At 51.8% G+C, this 22,544-nt stretch overlaps 1 protein-coding gene across 2 annotated transcripts in view; it reads left to right on the top strand.

Annotated features, from left to right (window-relative positions):
• LOC142589561 (cerebellar degeneration-related protein 2-like) overlaps positions 1–22,544 on the top strand; it is a 138,077-nt gene that overhangs the window by 34,172 nt on the left and 81,361 nt on the right. Inside the window, exon 1 of one of the 2 annotated variants that reach the window (XM_075701020.1) lies at positions 19,326–21,265. The exons of the other annotated variant lie outside the window; for it this stretch is intronic. Coding sequence (XP_075557135.1) covers positions 21,214–21,265 — 52 coding nt within the window. The 5' untranslated portion in view covers positions 19,326–21,213. Of the gene's footprint in view, positions 1–19,325; positions 21,266–22,544 lie in introns of those variants that run through there. 2 annotated transcript variants of the gene reach the window in all.

Genomic DNA, 22,544 nt, shown 5'->3' with positions numbered 1-22,544 from the left:
AACTTATGAACAATGTGTTGGGATATATGTTCCAAGTTGCATTTGGATGCTCGTCAAACAGCGTTCAAACAGTGGCTAAAGAAACCATGTTGACGACTGGTCTAAAGGTGTACATACTTGGTTCGCGCATGTTCTTGATTGATCTTGATGATCGTATTTGGGAGTACAGTGGTATAACCATGGTCGCACAGTATTCCGGCGTGTGAGTGGCTTCGGCCGGTGGCCGTACAGCTCACGCCTGGTGCGCGACGCTGCACCGTATTGGCGAGCCGGGCGATGGAGCCCCGCAGCGCGCCAGCAGCAGCAGCAGTGTGCTGCACCGCCGGGTCAACTGTGCCGCGCCTGCCGCTGTCCGTGCTGGTCACCTCTTGCTCGCAGAAAGGGTGTCGGCGGTCCCCTTTTCCGTCCCGGAGGGTTGTTGACCCGCGTGTGACACCGTGCACGCCTCCTTCCTGGACACTTGCGAGACTAACGCTGACCGCACACTGGACGCCGGCGACCACAGGTCTCGGAGGGACGCTGAGGAGGGATGCGAAAGTAATGCTCCATTATATCCGGCCAAGCATACGCCCGCGGGTGCGTGCGCGCGGTATTCACGGGGCGGCGGAACCCCCTCGGGAAGAGTGGATGCACTGCGGTCGCGTATGTACAACCTTCTGAGATGTTTGTTCTATATAGTGCAAACATAGTGCGACCGGTGGTTAGCTAGCGCCCCTTCCGACATTCCTCGGAAGCCATGTCTACGTGCGGTGATTGTTGCGTTTGTATAGATAAATAAATAAATCCAATGCAGGACACTTTTCGTAGTTGGTTGCTCGTGCTTACAAGGCTGAAAAATGCCGTGAAGTCAGAGCTCCGAAGTGCGCCCTGCATCGCAAAACTCGCGAAATAGAACGGATGCTTGAAATTCGCGCCATGTCGCGCATTCGCATATCACGCACACTACTATCTGTCAAGACGGGTATTCCCCCTCCCGCACCCCGCCTTATGCAGGGCGCGGGCGGTTACCCTTCGACTTTTACAAGTCCGTGCGTACCCTAACCTCGCGGTTTTTCATGCCATATACCTTGAAAGATATCCCAGTGCGGACTGCCCTGCTTGTAGACTAAGGGCAACATTGAACGATGTGTTGTGGGAGTGTGAAGCCATCGGCTCTTCCTTCAGCGAGGATAGGTGGGCTGCGTTCATGGACAGCCCCGAACTCAGCGACCAAACCCTGGCCGTCCAGAGTGCCCGCGATCGGGCCATGAAGCTCGGCTTGGCGGTCCCTACGTGGGACTAGCCGTGTGGGGCGGAGTCTCCCCTGCGTCTTCTCTGGACCGAAATAAAGTTACTTCACTCACTCACTCATCACGCATGCCCAAGTAGAAAACGCTCTCTTTAGCGGCCTTCCGTGCTGTTTTTCTTTCTTCTTTTTTTTTTTGCGGAAGCTTTAAATTTCTTCGCAATGCTATCGCGAGTGCAATAAATCGATTGGCGTAGTTTGACTACCCGTTTGTGTCGTGTTGTGACTGCCGAAAGACTGCGTTTCCGCGCAACCTCGCGTGTTCGCGAGGAAGCCTGGGATGCACGGTTCCTCTTCGCACTGCTGTCGACGCGCGCGCTGCGTTTGTCTATAGGCTATATGGCTGTGCGTCAGAGGAAAGGCTGAATCCTGCGATTGCGTTTCGGGGGTGGTAAATAAAGCTTGCATAGATGTAACGTGGGGGGTATGAAACGTGGGCCGGCGTCACCGTATGCCGACAAACTCGAAAGGAAGCAGGTCGGTTTTCTACCTCTGCCCCGTCGCCTGGTCAGAAAGGTTGCAAGAAAGGCAGCCTTCCTCGTTGGCGGTGGCGATATCGGGTCATTCGAGGTAGCTAAGTCATTTATGGTGCGTAGAGGAGGTCGGCTTATCAAGAACAAGGCTGTGTTTGAGCTCAATGAAGATATATTGACTTGCGTGGCTCCGTGCCCGGATGCGATGTATTTGTCAATGCGAAGCCAGTGCATGCAGCCAAGTCGACGCGTTCCCTGCCACGAAACTGAGCGAAGCGTCGGATCGTATGGCGTGACAGATTGCGAAATGATGCGAACGACCCTGCGCAAGACATCGTGCCCTGTCAGACCATGGCAACTATGAACCAACTAGCCCTGCAACCAGTAGTGATACGTAAGATTTCCTGCAGCGGCACAATCGGTAGTCATTAGAAAATGACGAACCTCGTGCAACACGGACACGAAAAGACACAGCGTAGGCAGGGCGCTTCCCTTGTCGTGCTACACCTACATCTCATCACCAATTCAATATGAAATATCGACAGGGCCCCATTACCACCGTCGATGAAACGGGCGTCTGGTCTTGGCGCCCGTATCGCCTTCTCCGGCTCGCATTCCGGTTTAATCGAAGACCTGGCTCGGAACGGCGCAGCTACCTCGGCGCTGCACTGCGCATGCGCGTGGTCGAAACACCTCCGCCCAACAATGGGCGACATACTATATCTCCGTGTGCATCCGAGACGTCGTCCACAGCCGATGCCTCGCTTCCGGCGTTTGTGTTTGCCCGGAGGCGCCAACGCGGAGCGGCGCACGCTCGTTTGCATTTTGTTCGTGGGCACCGAGCTCGCGAGGACAGAGTGCGAGGCATATTTGGCGCTGTGTATTTAATTACACGTGATCCTGCGTGTACGTGTTAGGCATGCGCGTCACAAATGGTGGATGAGGCTGTCACTGAAGCGGAAGCTGCGGTGGTGCTCGTGCAACAATAGCGTGCTCGTCGCGTAGGATTTGCATTTATTAAAAGGAAGTGAGAGAGCGATGAGTTTTGTTGACATAAACTGCGTCGTAGCCCTTATTCTGCGCATGCTGCGATCACTTGACGCTGCGAGATTTTGCTATGGTAGACTTTGAACCACTAGTGTGTAAAGAGATATTGGTGCAGGAGTGTTGAGCTTGTGTTGTATCGGTTCTGCCCCAGCTCTACCGAAGAGCCACCTGGATTTGTTGAAAGGTGCTAATTGACGACATCATAAATTAGCAGTGTCGCCAGAACTTGTCGCTTGTCGCTAAGCTGAGATAAAAAATGTCGCTAAATTTTGGCTATATTTTGCTTCGATGTCACTATAGCTGCTGAGTGAATTCCAAACATCGTAGGCTTTTTGGAACACTATAACATACTGTCGTGGCTTAGGGTGGCGTTAGGGCAAGCAATCCACCAAGCCTATCGACTGCTACGTCAGGTTGTAGGAATGAAGGAAAAATGGTTTATCGGCTTAGTTACACGGCTCCAGTTACGGAAGCCCACTCCATGCAGGAGCAAGTTAAACGTCCGACTTCACATCAGGACCCTCTGTCCCACTGCTCGAAAAGTATCCGCTTTTAATACCGTTGTCTTCCCTTGGCGAGTCGACTGGGGAATCTGAAGGCTGTCCAGCAGCAAATCACCATCGTTGACTCCGTTGCGATACCACGCCCATGCTCGCAGCACTTCGCAGTAACCCCGCATCCGAAGCCCGATGGTATGGAATATGCGGGAGGATAGCATGCAACCTGCGAATCCAAGGTCGCCGTCGTTGTTCGGTAGCATAGGATGCTCCCCCCCCCCCCCCCCTTCATCCTTAGTTCAGGCTGTCAGGTAATGGTGGGTGGTAGCCTCGTCAAGACTTGGTGTCCACGCTGCGTTGACGTCTGGATAGACGCTGATGGATGGGTAGGTGTTTGACTTGTGGCAAACGTCTAATTAACGCCTTTGTGGTGTTGAGACGTAACAATACGCTAAAATGGTGTAAATTACTTACCGATGAGTTCGGAGTTCTATCGGGTTCACGCAGGTGAATTAAGCAGTAAATTTAACGGCATGGTATATAAGTGTTTTCATTTACTAATATATCTACATAAGAACTGATGAGGCAAGCTGAAATTATGTGTTTACTTTCAGGTTGTAGGTTACAAATCAAGGAGAACTAAAATACCAAAACTCTGGTAACCTGATTTCTTTAGCACGAGGATAAGGCACTTCGACAACATTATCCCTGAAAATTTTGTAGTTCTCGTCACTTGACATGTGCACGGTCGTATGATCCTAACACGACGATAACAGCTACGTGATCTTCATGTTAGCAAAACACTACGCTTCCGCCCCTTGATCCGCCTGAAATCTTCGTGCAGTATCAATTTGTCCGAAAGCCTCGAGAAACGGAAGCGATGCGTTCAGATTCGCGTGAACGAGCTCAGCTGCTTCGATGCGTACGGCTTCCTAGTTTTCCTAGTTGATATATATATATATATATATATATATATATATATATATATGTATATATATATATATATATATATACACACACACACTCGAAACTGAGCACACCGTCCGAGTGATCTGTTCTTATATTACACGACGTCCATATATCGATGCCTCGTCTGCACTTGACCCCCGATTCCGCGGCCGAAGCAGTTGCAGTGAACTGCCGCTCGATGGTCGTCACTTGAGCACACTTTTTTTTTCTCGGTCGAACCGACTGGTCGCGCCGATAGCAAGTCCGTCTGCACTTACATTTCACTCGAAATTAATACTTTCGCGTGAACGGGCGATTTCCTGGGGTCCGATGAAGTTCGAGTGAGGTTTTGCTTCTCTCTGCTGGATCGTGTAGAAGGCGAATATAGCGGGTAGCCGCGAATGGCCAGTTGTCACTGCGCCGATTTCCGCAACGGTAGTGCCGTGCGCATTGTTTCGCGGCTGTGATCCACGCATCCGCGCTTGTGTGGCGTGAACTCTGCGCGAGCGGCGGAAGCATTCGGACTTCCTCGCGGGGCGTGCGCGCATCGTTCTTATTTCGTGCGTCCGCGTGCATTGTTTGCAATCGGCCAAAGCTCGTCAGCGTGTGCGCGTGATTGAGGACGTTTCCATCGCTTCCTTTCCTGTGTTGGGGCACGACAGCCGTGGAAGACTCACTCGCGGAACCTTACAGGCCCGGTGCAGGACGGCGACACCGGCTCAGCGCATTCCACTTGCGATGTTACTGACAACGTGGAGCATCGCACGACACTGAAAAGTAGCGCGCGCCGACAGTGATGAAAGATGCGAACGGGCGAGCCAAGGGAAACACGTACCGGACGCCGAATGCGTTGAGTACGTGCTTCTGCCGAGAAGAGACGCACGCGTCATATTCTTTCTCGGTTATGCGCAATGGAATGGCAGAATATATCTGTTATCGCCGCCCTATGCTTGTTCACGCATGAACTTTATACATGAGTCAGCAGTACTTGTACACGTATTCTTTTTTTTTTTTCTGTTGGTAAGTGCGTTATCCCATATATCTACCATCGCTTGGAGTCAACATTTCTGGTGTCCTTATTCTTCTCTGTCCGCTCGTTTGCTCACGCTGTTGGTTTGCATTAAGTGAATGTCCACTTACTAGTACAACTGTCCACGCTCGTGCTGTTTGCATGCAGCCCTTGTTCTCAGCGGATCGGTGCGGCCACGCAGCCGAGTGAGGAAGCGCGTGTGTATGGGTTGCTCCTCTTCACTGCAGATCTGAATCGCGGACTGGTCCCTCGGATCGTCTTATCTGCGTCGCGTGCGCCGATAACAGGCCTTTCTTCGCCGCTCATCGCCGGCGCGGACTGCGGACTCCTCTCCCTGCAGACCGTTGCCGGCGGCCACCGTTTACGGAGGGCCGGTCACGGCGCCATTCGATAAGTGCGTCCAGCGCGAGTGTCGCTCCGACTGGCTTTCCACTGGCAGCCGCATGTCGCCGCCTTTGAGTACCCGCAGAATCGAGAAGGGAAGTTAGCCGACCCGGCGTCTACGAGCGTTGGCTACGCTCCCTCGGGGCGTTGTCGTGCACCAGCGCACCTCCTATATCTGATTCAGTGCGGTACATCGTCGTTTAAACCGTGCAGCCTCGTTGAAGCAACACCGAATGGGGCTGTATTCACACAGCTGGTCTCGCGTGGCCGTAATGGCAACCATGCAGTGAACCTTTCCCACGCATCTCTATCGCTCTCGACAAGACGCGCGAGCTCGTTCTTGTCGCCGAGGCTGTCGCGCTTGTATCGATGGAGGGACAACGGTGTAGGGCGGTGCAGTCGGACCGAAAGCACGCCTCGTGCGTCTGCCCTTACCGCGACGTTTGGATTCGTGAGATCCGCGATTCTTTAGAGAAGGACACCGGATCGGCAAGTTGTCTTGGCGAAGGTCTGACTCGAGCACCTAGTGTAAGAGAAATATCGAAGGATGGAAGCCTGGCGCTCCACTCGTTCGACTAGTCGGGAAACGCAGACTGTTTTATACGACTGCCCGTGACTTCGTTGAGGCCTCTCGTTGCAGATTACCGCACGTTCTTTCAAAGTTGACTATTTATTTGTGCACGCTCTCGCAACACTTCTTCGGAAAAGGGGTCTTGCAACGCCCATTCTACAAGGAAAGCGTAGTTAAGAGTATACCTGTGGCGAAGCTCTGGATGGTATGCCAGAAGGAAGGCGTAATTCTCAACCTACGCAATCCTCAAATAACTGTATTTTGCCGGTTTTGTGACTTTGAGCCTGACCCGGTGCTTGCAGTATCACGAAACACGTGTATTCAAGTGAAATCTGATAGGGCACTGACTGGTATACAGCGTTGCTGTTTATTATTGTGTGCTGGCACGAATAGATGCTTGGCAAGCTATAAGCCTGCGTTTTTTTGTACACAATGTGACGCGCTCGCGTACGCTTGTCACACCCCTAGTTTTCTCTTAGATGTACCTCAAAAGTTTATGGAGTCTGCCTATTTAATGCTAAGAAATGACCCGCCGTGGTTGGTCAGTGGCTATGGTGTTAGGCTGCTGAGCACGAGGTCGCGGGATCGAATCCCGGCCACAGCGGCCGCATTTCGATGGGGGCGAAATGCGAAAACACCCGTGTGCTTAGATTTAGGTGCACATTAAAGAACCCCAGGTGATCGAACTTGCCGGAGTCCTCCACTACGGCGTGCCTCATAATCAGAAAGTGGTTTTGGCACATAAAACCCCATAATTAAAAAAAAATGCTAAATATGGGTGACGAATGGCGGGATCGAAGTCTTCCAGCACAGCAGCCGAATGCTCTAACCATTTGGCCACGATAGCTTTTATTTTTTCTTTATCGCCTGCTTTTGCACAGAATGCAACCATATTTAAAATAATAATAGATACTTAAACCTGCCAGCACTCAATGGCCGATTCAGAAGCTTTAAAATTATTTTAAGCATTCTAGTGGCTCCAATTGGTTGAGCCATTCTGGTGCAGGGTTTTCCTGTCTATATACTTCACGAAACCCTGCGATACGGGCTCGCAAATACCGGCGAATTGGTCGAACGTAAGCATCTGCATTAAACCATCGCACGCATCCTTCTCTCGTGACAAAGTCGTGCTTTGAGACGCCTGCGCCAAGTGCCAGTGTCTCGCATTCTTCCCTCGTGACAGCTGGCGCATTGGGTACGCTGCGTTCGACTGCACTGCCTTCGAGGCCGGCGCACATTTTTCGTCAGGCGGATACCGACGTGGTGTACGAGGTCCGTGCATAATGATATCGCGTTAAAACGGAGAAAAGAACTCGCGAAATTCAGCCGATTTGAGAGCGCCAACGTGGTAGACACCCCGGGTGAGCTTTGCGTGCATATATATACATCCCTCTCGCAGCACGTGCCAGCAGCCGGCGTGCAAGCGAGGCTGTGCCGTCGTCCGATTGATTGAGTAGCCGGTCTGCCAACTGGCCGGTCGAACGCGCCTTTAATTGCCCGCCGCCGGGGGCCTCCGTGGAAGCGGGCCGGACCGACTTATTGGTCATCAACCTTTCGCTGGGCGCTCCGCTTCGGCGGCAGCGGCCGCCGCTGCCTGCTGTAGTAACCCGACCGACCGGCAGGGAAAAGCCCTGGCCGCTGCTCGTGCTGTGTCGACACCCAGGACCTCGCTCAGCGGTCTGCGGTCTGCGGTCTGCAAGCTTATAGTGCTCGAGAGAAACACGGCTGCTCGTTTGGGCGAAACGCCCTGCGGCTGTAGTCGTCTTATCGTCCAATTTCATTTCCTCATTATTCTTACATTTCAACTAAAGAAGAACACGTAATTTCCCCCTGTGGCTTCAGTATCTGCTGGCTTTAGGTATTTCGTGTACTTGTACATTTATCACTAATTATTTGATTAATTTGTATTTTGTGCGATTCCCCAGAATTTGAAGGGAGTAAATCAATCAATCAATCAATCAATCAATCAATCAATCAATCAATCAATCAATCAATCAATCAAATATTTATTTAACGTGCCCAACAACAACAACTGGTCGGAGCGGGCGTTGTAGTTGTAGAACGACGCCGGACGTGCACGGCTTGAACGGCGTGCGCCAACTTCGCGCTGGCTCAGCGCTCGGCGAAAGGGCGCAGCAGATTATTTCCGGGCCGCAGTGCCCGCTTTTGTGAGCTGGTCGGCGTGCAATGACGCGATTGAAATCGAGCGGCCGCGCTGTGTAGACGAACTGCAGTGCGCGTGCCGAGATCTGGCACGCTCAGATTTGGCGCGCCAGATCTCGGCGGGCCGAGTAGCGGTGTATGCGTGCTGCAGGCTTTCGCGGTGCGTTCCTCCGTCTGAACTGCGACGCGATGTGTCGCTTTTATTCTCACTTCTTTTTTTTTTTCCAGGTAGCGCTGACGCTCGTGTACGGTCGTTCGTTTCCGGCCCTTGGTTTCGTACTGCGATGCGTACGCTGGCGTGTAGCGATCGTGGAAAACATTTGTATCTGCGTTTCCTAATTTCGTGAGGATTTGAAATAAACAAAGCGCGCACGCAACCTACAGCCCCGGGGTGCTAAGTTCCTTCGAGAGGTGGATGGCGTGCTTGTCGAAGTAAATCTAGCTTTAATAAAGTTGCAACTGCAGTAAGGCGGGTCCTTGCTCGATTCTAAAAAAATTCTCCCAGGCATTTATCTTTCGCATCCTGCCAATGTTTATCCTTGGTTGTGTGACGTGCATTGGAGAAAACGAGACCTTTAGTGTCGTGTGGAAGAGGGGGGAGGGGGGGGGGGTGAGGTCTGTTACTCTTACAGTCGACAGCGCTATCGCTCTGCGTCGCCGAAAGGATTTCTGCAGTAGAACGTCTGCAAGCTGTTACCGTTTCGGCAACAAGCGCCGCACGTGTGCAGTACTTACAGCGTCGCGCAATGCTGCTATGTATACACACAGTGTACGTCTGATCTGGCACGCAGGCGGCGTTGTTCCGCAACCTGTGAAGAACTTTCTAGAGCGGCACTGCGTGCGTGTTGAAATGTGACCCTGCGTAGTGCCAGTAGCTTTGTAACAAGCAGCTCGCGGTACAACTCGAGCGAGATTTCTTCCCTGCCTTTCTGTAATGCTTACTCTGTATGCACCGCTCTGTTGTGGTTGAATGAATTCTCAAGAAACGAAGTAAAAACCACGACGTGAGAATAGGCCACGCCGTATAGCGGGGGGTCTCCGGATTGATTTGGAGGCCAACCGGACTTCTTCAACGTGTCGCCCCGTTTTCGCCCTCATCGAAATGCGGCCGCCTGGGCAGGTAACGAACCCGCGACCTCGAGCTCGGCGGCACAACGCCATCCATGCACTGGGCTACCGCGGCGGGCAGGGCCCCTCTCGGCTATTCCCAAGGGCCGCGGGAAAGAAAACGGATCGCACTTGATATCGTTTACCGGAGAGGAGGCGAAGGTCGTCGTCACTAATCGCTCGGCAGCAGCCGCAAAGATGGCTCCGGCCGCGTGCCGCTATTATTAGCGCTCGAGACGTCGGTCGCTTAGTGGCCGCAGCACGCGCAGGCACGCGCACGGTGGCGCTTTCTGTACTGCCTTTTTTTGTTGTTGTTTTCGTGCACGTGCGTACGCCGTCCACTGTTCGAGTCGCTTCTCGGTCGAAGCGCGCGCGCACCTCGCGAACACGCGCCGGCAATTTTTCGCCCGACGGGGAGGACGTACGTGTCGTCCCGCTAATAACGTCCTGACTGCAGGTTCGTCTCTTTCGCTGAGAGGGCTGACGGCACGGGTGCGCAGGGCGACGTCTCCCTTCATCTGGTGCGCCAAACCTATACGGTCGCGCGCAAAAGCAACCCCCCCCCCCCCCGCCTCGCCCTAACATGTTTCAAACCGCGATTGGACATCACTTCGGAACATGCAGCTGCCGCTGCATATGACGTGTAGTCGTATGCGTGGAGTCTAGCTAGGCTCAAGTATATAGAAACGATGGCTATATAAGCGGATCGTGGTATGTACACGTAAAATTCCAGAATTTAGCGACTACGATATTGCCAGCTGATGCTAAAATAGAGGTCGACACTAGAGGGGGAAGGGACAGTGAGAAAGGTCTGTTACTTTTGCCCACGAAGACACATCCTCAACCCGTGCGCTGAAGCAGACAACCCCTTCCGCGTTTTGAATCGTGTCTGCCTCCAAGTTGGATGGAAATTATTATTCTTTAGTTTATGTTCTTTTGTCTTGAAATGTGCAGACAGCAACACTATTGCTATTTGGGGCTTGGACCGTTTTGAGGCCCCTGGTTCGTTCCCGGGATTTGGCACCAGAAGTAAAGACGAAGGCTTTCTTAGAAGAACAAGCTTCGTCGTAGGAGACGGACAAGGCCCTCGGACAAGAGGGAGAGCACTTCTTCCTAGTGTTTATTCCGATGAAGTTACAGGTTACTATAGCTCGCACCTCCTGTACTTCGTTTTATTTTCTTTCCAATGTGAAGCACTGTGTTTCTGCGAGCTGTTTAACTATATTTTCTTTGCTGGACCATTGCACAATGTCGAAACATTGTTAGAATAGTTATTGTATTGCGTAGTTCGCGCATTGTTCTTGCGTTTGTGCATCCCCGCCCATCATGTCGAACGTGCCAAGGCAGGCGCACCGTGTGAGCTGAAAATTAATAGTCACTCTGACACTGCGTGACTGCCATACGCCATACATACATGCATAGGGCAAACGTGCTCTGCGGAAAACCCAGTTTTCAAAAAGTACTAGGCTCAGGACGGACGTTTCGTTTCTATACGGAATGCTTTACCGTTACTCGAGCAGTTACGCGCAATTCGTTAGCGTGCTACTGCTAACGTTTACTGTGACTGATAATCAGCGAAAGTGCATAATGGAGCTTATACAACTCGAGGCTTCACCAAACAACACTGTCACATGTTTTTTGACTTGCAGCGAAGATTTAATTTATTCGATTCCGACGTCCTGTAAAAAGTCTATAGGACAAACACGCCGTTGTCTTAACGAGTGGCTCAGGGAACCTAAGTAGAACGTAAAGCTTGCTGTTTCAGGGCATTTATCCTCCCACTGTGTAGGGGCCGTGGCTGCGTGCCAGAATTTGAAAGGACAGCGATGCCGAGAGAGGAAGCTCGGGGATAAAACTACGCGCTCAATTTTATAAATTGAGGAAACCTCAAGGCTTTATGACACCTGTGTCAGCGCCGCTTCACTTGCATTTTTGGATAAAGAACTGCGTTTCCTTTGCAGCTGACCACGTGCGGTAATAGGTGATGACAGTTTAGAGACGCCGTGCCATGCCTGTTTGTGTTGATGCTTCTTTTTCGGGCCCACCACTGCGGTATTCTGTGTTTATGTGGGTGTCGGTTCGTCAGCGATGAAACTCGTTTGTTGCTTCGGTGCTCGCGGCGTCAGCTTAAGTTCCCGCGATCTTTGTTCCGAGTGCGAAGCGCCAAGTGTGGGTGTTATTGTTTGTAACATTATGTCAGCTCTCATTGTCACTGCTCCGCTTCTTGGGCGTGGAGCTGCGACTTTTCTTCCTCGGTAGCCTCGTGGCAAACTCCATGGGCCTGTAAGGCCAACTCGGGGGCGTGCATGAAGCTCCGCCGGTGTTCGGTGGCTGAGGTATTTTCGTGTGCGTCGACGCCGGTGACAACTCCCGCAATCTGCATTAGCCGCGCATAATGCAAGCGACGGGGCGGCATACGTCTCTCTTTCCTCCTTCTTTTCCCTTATCTACAATTTGCGACATTCTCTCGTGCCTTCTTACCCCTCGGCTCTCCGCTTGGCTCGCACCCACGCCAGTGTACGTCCAGCGTTGATAGTGCCCGAATGCATCACGTGACCGCCAGGCTTGTGAGGGAGCTCAGCCGCTGCACAGGTGTGCGTGCGCGCCTCATTGGGATGCTAAACGGCGCGGCGTTTTCGTCGCGACGGGGACGCAAGCGCGGTCGCGGGCGGCGAGCGCCGCAGACCTTGAAGCGCGGCGCACACTGCCTCCAGCCCAGCGAGCTCGGGATTAAAGCTGGCGCCGCCCACTGTCGGCGGTGACGCACGTGAGCTCGTTGCACGTAGCGCGTTGTTTAGAGGGGCACTGTAAAGGGAAACACTCTATCAGTTCAGACTGATAAAGCGCACTTTCAAAACTCTACTTCGGTTAATGTCTCCTGTAAGTGTTTGATTGCACCAAGGGAAAGCTAAGGACAACGTCTCAACTTTTGTGTCGTTGAGCGGAAACACGGGCGGGAACAAACGGAATGGGCAGGACGTCCTGTCCTCTCCTGTCGCGTCTGTCCTGTCTACTCCGTTTCTTCTCGCCCGTATTTCCGCTCAACGAAACTGCAAGACGCACCAGCCGGCCCAACAGTTTTCGCTCCAATCTTTTGAATTTCGCGCCGAAACTATAGCGCGGTTTACGTCGGTGTGACGTTACGGATTTCTGTTTCCTCGTATTTGGGCCGTTGTGGCCCAGTAATAGTTGCCAAGTTTGCCAAGTTAGGTCTTTGGCTCTCAGAACATGATGTAGTCCATCTTTATCGATGACGAGTTAACTATAGGCTCGAGCACACGCCGTCGCCACCAGTATAACGTACGTCGCCTCGGGCTGGTTAGGGAAGGCGGCGTCGAGCTGGCTTTCGCTTTTGCGTCCTCTTCTTTTGACTCACCGAGCCTTCTGCTGCAGGGGCGACTCTTTCGATATTGCAGAGCCCAACCTATTTGTTCTCCTTAGTGTCAATTTAAAATTAATTGGGGAATGTTCTAAGCGTGTAGCGTGCTTGCGCAGGCTTGCGCAGCCTCAAATGGACCGCTGTATTGCAGGTGATTTTACCAAGGGCGAAGGGAGGTTCCCTCGCTTGACTGCCACAGTGGTGGTGTGCCGCCAACGCGTAGATGTCTGCGGTCAACTTGTGAACGTGACGCCATAGGTGAGGCAGTCGGCATTACACTGGTGTCCTGGCTTGATTGCACGCGCAGCAGACAGTTGTTGAAGGCGCTTAATTGATAACATTTTAATGGGAAATGAAAGGGCGCTATCGTGGCCTCCAGGCCTGCAGGAATATTGATGGTGTGACTAAATTCACTACCTCGGCTGATGAACTGGAGGCCTTTCTTATTCTTTTATTTTTATGGACACGTTTTGTGGATAGCATTAATCCACACGTTATTTTTCTGTGGTAACATATCTTTGCTTTTCACGATCTGTGGACTATAGGTTTGCCGCCTATAACGGGTTAAATTCCTGGAGCGGAGAGTTCTTTTGTCTAGGCCTTTCTTATACTGTCTGTTGTATCGTTGCAGTAATATATAGGGTACCTTGGCTAACGTTATAGCCAAGCTTCAAAATTCAAATAAAATTAGAAAACACTGTGAGAGATACGTTCATGGTTATATTGCGCTCAGTTTTGCACAGACGATGTTAAGGAAGGACAGGACGTGGACGGACGTAGCGCAAACCACCAAAGGTTGGTAGTTTGCGCTACGGGTACAAATAACCGTGAACGTTCACCAACTAGCCCCCTTCATCACTTTACTAAGTGAGAGATACGATTTTTAGACCTACAGTGGTCGGTGATCAGTCGTGCAGGCCTCTGATGGCCGAATACCGTAGGTCTAATAATCGTATCTTTCTTCGTGATTCTTTCTTTTCCTTTTATTTGAGCAGCTTGGCTAGCTTGGCTAACATGGCTGGTACACGCGGTATATTTTTGCACTTCGTCGTTACTCGGGGTTAGTGCAAAAATAGACCAATTAGTCCTAAGCCCCTGTAACGATGATAGTATCACTTATCTCTTGGCATCTGTAGTTCTTAGCCCGTGGGGTTTAGATATAATTATGTATTCTTTTTTTACAATCCCTCGTTTATCCTTTTGGTAGTTCTTAGCCCGTGGGGTTTAGATATAATTATGTATTTTTTTTTTACAATCCCTCGTTTATCCTTTTGGTAGTTCTTAGCCCGTGGGGTTTAGATATAATTATGTATTTTTTTTTTACAATCCCTCGTTTACCCTTTTGGTAGTTAACAGTGGAAAAGCTTCCGCATTCATTAACAGTCCGACGCGGTAGCACCCATGCAGACCTGATAACTACAATTGTCGCGCGTGGCCAGCGGCTTTCCTTTTTGCCGTCGCGGTAGTTCGGAGGTCGGTCGACGGCGCCGGAATGTAATTTTAGGGGCTGCAACGGCAATTACGCTGCGTGACGAGCCACTGGATTCTAAATTTGTTGTGGTCGCTTAACGGGCCAAACAGAAGCGAGAAAGAAACGCGTTCCTTTTGCGAGAAATGCACCCGGCTTTTATCTCGGCGCGCGCATTCGTCGTCTGCGCGCCGGCTGACGTCAGCGAGAGTCGGGGAGAAGACTCTTTGGTCTTTCATTGGGAGGTGCGAGAGGCCACTTTCGTTTCCTAATGGTGCGGTGGCTCTTTTGTATGCCTCTCCGGCCCGGGAAATGAGGAAAAAAAGTGGCGCTGCCCGAGGACGCGCTCGGCGCTTATGTGCGTGCCGTATATTACCGTATACTCGCGCGATCATGGCTGCACGGTTAATTTTGGAGCCTCGAAATTGTAAGAACGAAACGAACTTGCGAATCCTTGGCAAGGACGTGAGATGCGATTTGACGGGCGGCACTGAGGCGCTCGCTACCTTCGTGCTGCGTGCATTTTGATCTTTGAGCGCCTTTCACACGTAACGGTTTGTATTTCGCCAACGCACGGTGAAGCGCGTTCAGCGTACACCGTCGCCCTTTGCAGACGTGTTCCGTGCACGGCTGTCGAGACGCCTGAAGAGCGACGTGCATTCCGAGACCTTTAGCGCCGTGATATCCGACACGCACAACATGCGCGTCTCGTCACTTCGGAGATGGTCGGAACTTGGCGTACTGCATACATGTTCTGTCACATATACAGCAGACACTGCAGTGGCGAGGAGCAGTGTAGTCGACATCACCGGCTCCCGCTAACAAGAATGCAGAGCGCTGGGAAGAGCGAGGAGTGGTGGCCGTGCACGCCAGTCCCGCGCTTGGTGAAATCGATGCGGTGCCTTTTTCTATTCGCACGTATGCACTGCAGACATGCGAAAAGGTCTATAACATCGCCACGCGTAGCGCCAGCGAGAACGATTATAGTGACCGGCCAACTAACTGCTTGCCCGGATGGGACAGGCGCCATGATAGACTTCGCAAAAGACTACGAATGTCACATCTCAAGCAGCCAGGCTTTCGGTAATTTCTTTCTTTGACGTTCTCGCCTTGGTGGCAGGTTTTTGTACCCTTTAATTAAGGTTGGCACTCACACTGAGGAGTCCCTGGCATGCAGTGTCGACCGTCTTTATTCAGTTTGTTCGCGAGTGTGGTCAGCTGAGCGCCTAATTGTCAAGCAAGTCGAGTGTTTGTCAAGCCCTTCTGAACGTACTTCGCCGTATACCGTTTTTTTTTTCTTCTTATTTCATTTTCTCCCCGCGGAAAGATATACGCGTGCCGTATAAACACGGCAAGAAAATCTGAACGCCCTCTCGTGGCTCGCGGCGCACTTGGTGGTCCCGAGTTCCTAGCGCGCACGCCATAATCGTATCGGGGTCCCAAATATAGCGCGAGGCGTATATGTGGTGTATGCTCGAGTGGCGGTAAATGAAAGAAAAAAAAAAAAGGCGGAGAGAAATTTCCAGAATATTATCGCAAATACGCGGCATTCAGACAACGGACGAATAGTTGCACGCTGTACTCACGCTCGTATTTTCTATTTGTTTTTTACTTGCCTTCACGGTGCCTCCACTACGTGCTTGGGCGGTTGTTCCTCAACGAAGGTACCTCCGTCCGCGCTCTCCCCCCCTCTCCCTTTTTTTTTCATTTTACACTGGCTCACGCTATAGCTCCGCTTCGGAGGCACGCAGCCGCATTCAGCTAGCCGCGTACGGGCACTTCCTAGCTGGGGGCTATTAATGAGGAGGCGTTGTACGCAGCGATATATTATGTTGGCTCGCGTGAGGCTGCGCTCGCGTCCGCTGGTGTTCTCGCCAAGCTGTGCATGCTGTCTCGGCTTAACTTATACAGATCGAGTGTGAATGCTAAAGGGCGCGTGCAGCGTGCATGTATACGTTCGTGCCGGCGGAACGGCTGCAGCTTCTTCGCGGGTCCCGCACCGTGGGAGAAACGCTCCGTTATGAATCTTCGCAGATAGCTTCTCGGGGTCAACGTCCCACTAACCCTCGGTTACTTTGCGTCATTTTTTTTTTAAATCTCCCCTGGTTTGCAGCAGCTAGAATGGTATCCTCCGCGCTCTTGTTGTCCAGAAAGTTAAAAAGAAAAAAAGTAGTTCTTTTCGAGCGTAAGTTTCTGCATGTGAAAGGAGAAAACGAGTCCAGAAAATGGTTGATTTTTATGCGGTAAAAAAGAAAACAGAAAACAAAAAAGGAACTATCTTCTCGGTATTCGTTGCTGGCTGTATACTTGTCAGTTACTTGGATGATCTACAAGCCTTGAACTATAGGCGGTTGGTGACGGCGTGTTTTCCCAGACAGCACCGCTGTTCTTTCACCTCGTCATTACGTTTGCTTGCTTGCGACGCCAGGTGTCGCTAACTCCTCGCTCACATATTAGAAAAGAAGTATGATCATGCTCTGCATGCTTGTAATAACCCATTCCTGTCTTGGTCCTGAATAGGACTGATAGTATGTTAAATAAATTAGAAACAAGAATACACCGGGTGAGTGTTCGTGGAAGAACTTCGCGAGAAGTAAAGGAAGAACACACGCATGAACATTGAACACAGTGGAATAATGTGGGTATACATGATGGCGTGATGCTTGAAGCTGATTAAACAGAAGGCTTCTTGTGAATGTAGGGGAGAGACCTGCTCAATCAGCAGGTATGGTTGCGCGACTGCATCCAGACTGATAGGCTTTATACAGACCTTTGTAGTCTTTTTCTTTTTCGCATGTGGCAGCACCTATACCTTTGGATGAGTGAAGTTCGTTGACTGTCTAATAGTCGTGACAAAAACACCTTTCTTTAATCAGCGTAAATGCTAGGCTTAGGTTGGGGCCGCCCTAGTGTCATATCAGCGCCTGTCACTTTTGGTGTATACTCATTTGCCGGTAGCATATTGTGCTGCGGTCGTTGCAAGCCTGACAAGCCGCGTCGTACACAGTCGAACCCGGATGTAACAAACTCGCACAAAGCGAACAATTCTCTATATCGAACACGCGAAACTTACTGATCGATACTTACGAAAAATAAGTAACTCATAACGAATTGGGCATATCGAACTATAGGGCGTCCGCTGCCAGCGCCACAAAGCTACTTGCGTGCCGCGAACGCTTCTTTCAAGGGAGTTGCTTTCTTTTTAATTGTCATCCTCAGGCACCGACAACAATTACTGCCTACTGTACGCGTAGTCTCGTTTTCAACAAATTAATTCCTTCCTCGCTTTTCTTTTTCGCTGGAGTTAACAGACCCGTATACAACGAACGCATCACAAAACTTCGTTTAAGTACGTCATGTGTAGGCGAGTTTGCGTAGATCGCACAACCTGATATATCAAACTATCTTCAGTGTGCATGTAACTCTATTCGTTATAACCGGGTTTGACTGTAGCGCCGAGGACGTGCCCACTGCAAAGCGGTAGTCAAACCGTAGCAGTATACTATAGTAGATGCCACAGGGCGCTTGCTTAATCGACAACTGCAATGGCGCCCCGTGCTGTTGCGCCTGCACCGTGCGATGCGATAAATGAATCGGACTCTGTGCAATGTCTGTCGATCGACGGACAAGTTTGCGTCCAGTGATAAAGAAGTGAAGGTGTGTCCTGGGCTCGTACGCATGCGAAAGGAACCTGCCATTCGCGTTCTTTCCTTCGCCAGCCAACGAAGGTGTGCTCACGAAACGAGGACGCTGGCCTGTTGGACAAACCGCGTCGCGACCCTGTTGGGCGGCGGAAATTGAGCCTCCTCCATCGATGCGGCAGTCTCCCGTATCGCGCGTGTTTGCACCCCGTGGCGCGGCAGTGGCTGTTGGCCGGCGACGGGCCCGGCCCGCCTTTCAGCCGCGTACGTGCGCTGCTCTTGCGGTATTGCACGGTGCGCGAGGTACGCGCTGCATGCCGCGCATGTGGGACGGCTGAATTCGATGCGCGCAGAGTGGCGTACGAATGGACGTGGACTGACGCAGCTGTATACAGTCTCTCTGACTCTGTGTGCAGCGCAGGCGCTGCCTGTGGACGAAGCCCACATTGTGAAATAATTTACACCGTTAAAAGCGAACAAGGGCGTAAATCGGTGTATAACCCACGCCCTTACATCCCCTTTGGGTGCAAGGGTGTGAGTTATACACCGATTTACGCCCTTATCTACTGTTAACCGTGTAGATTGTTTTGCAGTGTATAGAGCCAACGCCTTTTCACCGTTGCCCCCTCGCGTACCCTTTATTCCCTCTGTTCTGTAATCACGAATACTCACCGAATAGCTAAACTGTTTTTTTTTTTTTCGGCGGAAACGAGGTCCGAGGAGCGTCGCGCCAGGGTGCCAGCAGAGCGCGCTAGCGCACAGCCCAATTTAGGGAGTCCGCCTGCAATGGCGTTCACTGTTGCATGCTCTTGTGAGCATAAATCTCGTATCCAATCGTATATGATATACTTTTTGTTTTTTCTCTCTAACAGATGCATCATTCTCAAAGTTACAGGAATTAATGTGTACACTGACGGGCGTGGTTGAGCGTGTGCTTTAACAATAATGGAAAAACGTTGTAGGGTGTGGAGACAGCGGATAGACGCCGAACGTGCGCCTTAGAACTGCGTCAGTCTCCGGTGCGGAGCTCCTGAAGTGATTGTTTCTACGAATAAGTCGCAGTGTCGAGGTGTACGAGCGCCTTTGAGGCCTACGGCGGCTCTAAGCAACCCCCCGCTGAATCGAGTCTCCATGAAAGCACAGCGCTCGGTGCTTCGACCTTTGATCGATGAGTCCGCGATAATGCATTCGCCGAGCCACGACACTATACTTTCCTTACGTCAGTTGTACTGGAACCTCTCGGCAACTCTTATGGCTGCGCGCAGTCGTCGCGGCAGATGGCGTCGCGAATCTGCCGATTCGCGCGCACATGTGCACGCGAAAGTGCACGCGCACGAGGACACATCCAACCGGTTTCCTCCTCTCCTCAATCCCGCATGTCTTCGGCCGAGAAATGCCCCGCTCGTGCTGTACGAGCCGGTGTGGTCCCTTCCTCGGGCCGTTGATACCGCCTTGGCCAACGGTGTACGCACAAAGAGAAAACGAGCGGGCCGTTGCGCGCAGCATCAGTCCACGCCGCCGGCGCACCAGTCGTGGCTTCCTCCTCCTCTTTCTCCCTCCTCTCTGACTCGCCTCCTCCTGCCATCGGAGTGGTGTCCGACGCTCAGTCCTCCGCCTGCCGTGCTCGTGTGCACTGCCGAACGACTTCGTAGCTCTCGGCGAGATGCAACCTCACCTGTCGTGAGCGGCGTATCAGCGCCGCCGTGGCCGGGTCGCCTGTTCTCGACTCTTGCGACGACAGCCGGCTCCGTGTCGCTCTCCGTCGCCGCAACGTCCTGCCCGCTACGGTCACAGCTGGCGTGTTGTCACGCGGCCTTGCGAGACGAGCACTCGCCGACGCACGTGTAGCGTACTGCGCAAACCGTCGTCCCAACCTGTCTCGCGCTGCATCGGTGGGCCTGTCTCGTGCCGTTTTGTTTTGTCCCGCCTCTATAGCTCTCCGCTAACTGTGTGTGTGTGCGTGTTTGCTTTGACGCGACTAGCCTACAGATTGTGTCTCCCGACGCGCGGTGCACGAAAAAACTCATTTTTTTCCCCCCTGGAAGGGGTGCGTCACCGAGCCTCGGCAGTGGCCAACATATAGTATCGGCGGCGTATCTCCTTGATTGTTTCGATCATTGGAACACGCCCTTCTCATCTATACCACCTTGCACTGGAACTCTCCATGCCTTGTCACTCCGCGGACTCGGACGTAAACCCATCGGCGGTGCTCGTGTGGGCAGCCGCACCGTTAGCGATGACGTACGGCGCCCGCTAGAAGACGCACGAACTGACACCACGCCCGCGTGACCAAACAAGGAAGGATCCACGGTTTGCTTACTGTGGCGACTACGCGCGGAAGTGGGGCGACCGTATGTGACATAACCGTCTCTTCCGGTTGGAGGAGCGGACTCGGCTTGCTTCCGCCTTAAGAGCTCGCCATCCTTCACTCCTTCACCGCGCCGAGCGGCCACCGACTCTGCATCGTTGCGCGAAGGAGACACGCGCGGACAACGCCCATCGGCGCGGCGCTTAAAGTGACGTTTCGGCTCGCCTCAAGTGCTCTCTCCCGCGGGCGAAGACGCGGAGGCGCGCCTGCGTATTTCTGATTGGAATATGTACTGCTTACTGTGTGTACACTGACACGAGAGGCTGAAGGTGGAGTTCCCGACACGAGTACTTCACTCTACTCTGGGCGTTGTTCTCTTCTGGGTGGTTGATGAATGCCGGTGACCGAGCACTGCTTCGGTGCTCTCTCTGGTTGTGTGGCTTCCGCAGCAGCAGTTTCCTCGTACGCTTTCTCGAACAGTGGTAGGACATTTACATCGACGCCTAATCCCGTCACTGTTCCTGTAGTGACGGTATTGTTTTAGTCGTCTAAATCCATTGCTATTATCCGTGACAGCAGTGGGGAACGTTGTGCGTCCTGTCTTGTTGGCCGAAACAGTGGCGGTCTTCGGCTCCGTGAAGATGACATTCGATCACTGCGGGCTCTTACAACTGCGCGTTGCAGTTCGTCTTGAAGCTTTTGCGATACACAGCGACGATGCGCTTCTCTCTGAAGACGCCGCGCTACACGCACGGCGAAGCGGGCATTGACACGGGGTACCTTTGTGCGTGCGCGCGAGAGGTGTGTGTTTTTAAATCGCTCATGCTCACTTACTTTTGGTGATTACTAAACTGGAGGTGGGAACGCCACCGCGAGGACAACGTGCTCCGCGTGTTTCTCCCGGCCGAAAAGATGGATTCTGTCTTCCGTTACCTCTACTATCACCAGGACGACGACTCAACAAGTAAGGCACGCGGGGTGGGAGGGGTTCCACGTTGCGATTTTTGCGACGTGATAGTGTCCTGTCTGTAGAAGAATCGGCGTTTGGGCAAGTTGGTACTGGTTGAACATGTTGAAGGGGCAGCGCAAGACGACAAGAACAGAAATAGGAAAGACACAGGACTGCGCTGAACTCGCAACTAACTTTATTAGAAAGCACACACTTAAATTACAGGATTTTGCTGTTTGCCTGTGCACTGATAACGACGCCATTAGGTGGTAATACTTAAGTATATGTGTATGCTTTCTGGTAAAGCTAGTTGCTTGTTCAGCGCTGTCTTGTGTCTTTCCTGCTTTCTGTTTTTGTCGTCTTGCGCTGCCCCTCGAGTTGTCCTCTCTGCTCATCCACTCAACGGCAACTGGCGTCGGCATGACGCCGATGCTTTAAGAGTTGTTTAATTCCTTTCGCCTCTTTACTGGCGTATGGATTCATTTGTATTCTGACCGCACGCGGTTAGAATAAGCTTGTATGACTTATAGATAGCAATACCGAAACCTTTGGGATTTTGTTTGTTTGTTTATTTGCTCAGTCATTTATGTTACAGCAAAGTCCACAATTCGAGCCATTACATGAGGATGGGCTCTGATTTGGCGCTGCAAATGGTTCGGGAATAGCGACTGTTCGTTTTGAAGTGAATATGATCACTCATAGCGACGTTGGTAGGGAGATCATTCCACTTATTTGCTGCTCGTAAGAACTGGAACTGTTGAAACGTTGTCGTGTATGGCAGTATGCCGCTCTTAAATTGTGTGCTTCTTCTATATATAACATTTCTTGTTGTTAGAGTTAAGCGGCTTCGCGGTGTATTGCGCATCATTAAGGTGTCGACGTTTCTTCTCGCTAACGCTTAATACACGTGAAAGTGTTATTTACGTAAGTACAGCCGGTGGTGTATGGTCATAATGATCGCGCCCGTGTCGCACAAATGCGTGCGAGGATCCACGGCGTGCCTGGTTCCGCAGAGAGAAAAGAACGAGCATAGATATCAGTCCCAGTGGCAAGGTTCCAGCACATGAAAAGCGTAGGAAGAAAAGGGTGGGCATGACAGAGTGCTGTCCTGCTTCCTGCTGTAAGGAGAGAGAGGACAGTACTCAGTCCTGTTTTTTCTTTGAGAACGCGTTATGCGCCCTGCCACGATGGATGCGTCACCAACTAGCTCGCCAGCAAACATTATTGAAGTACATGGACGTAAAGTATGATAGAAGTCACTTATGTGGCGGAAGTTTCTGCGACATTACAATCG

The sequence above is a fragment of the Dermacentor variabilis genome, chromosome 8 (genome assembly GCF_050947875.1).
Source record: "Dermacentor variabilis isolate Ectoservices chromosome 8, ASM5094787v1, whole genome shotgun sequence".
Taxonomy (NCBI): Eukaryota; Metazoa; Arthropoda; class Arachnida; order Ixodida; family Ixodidae; genus Dermacentor; species Dermacentor variabilis.
The sequence above is the reverse complement of the archived record's forward strand: the minus strand, read 5'-3'. Positions and strand labels throughout refer to the sequence as shown.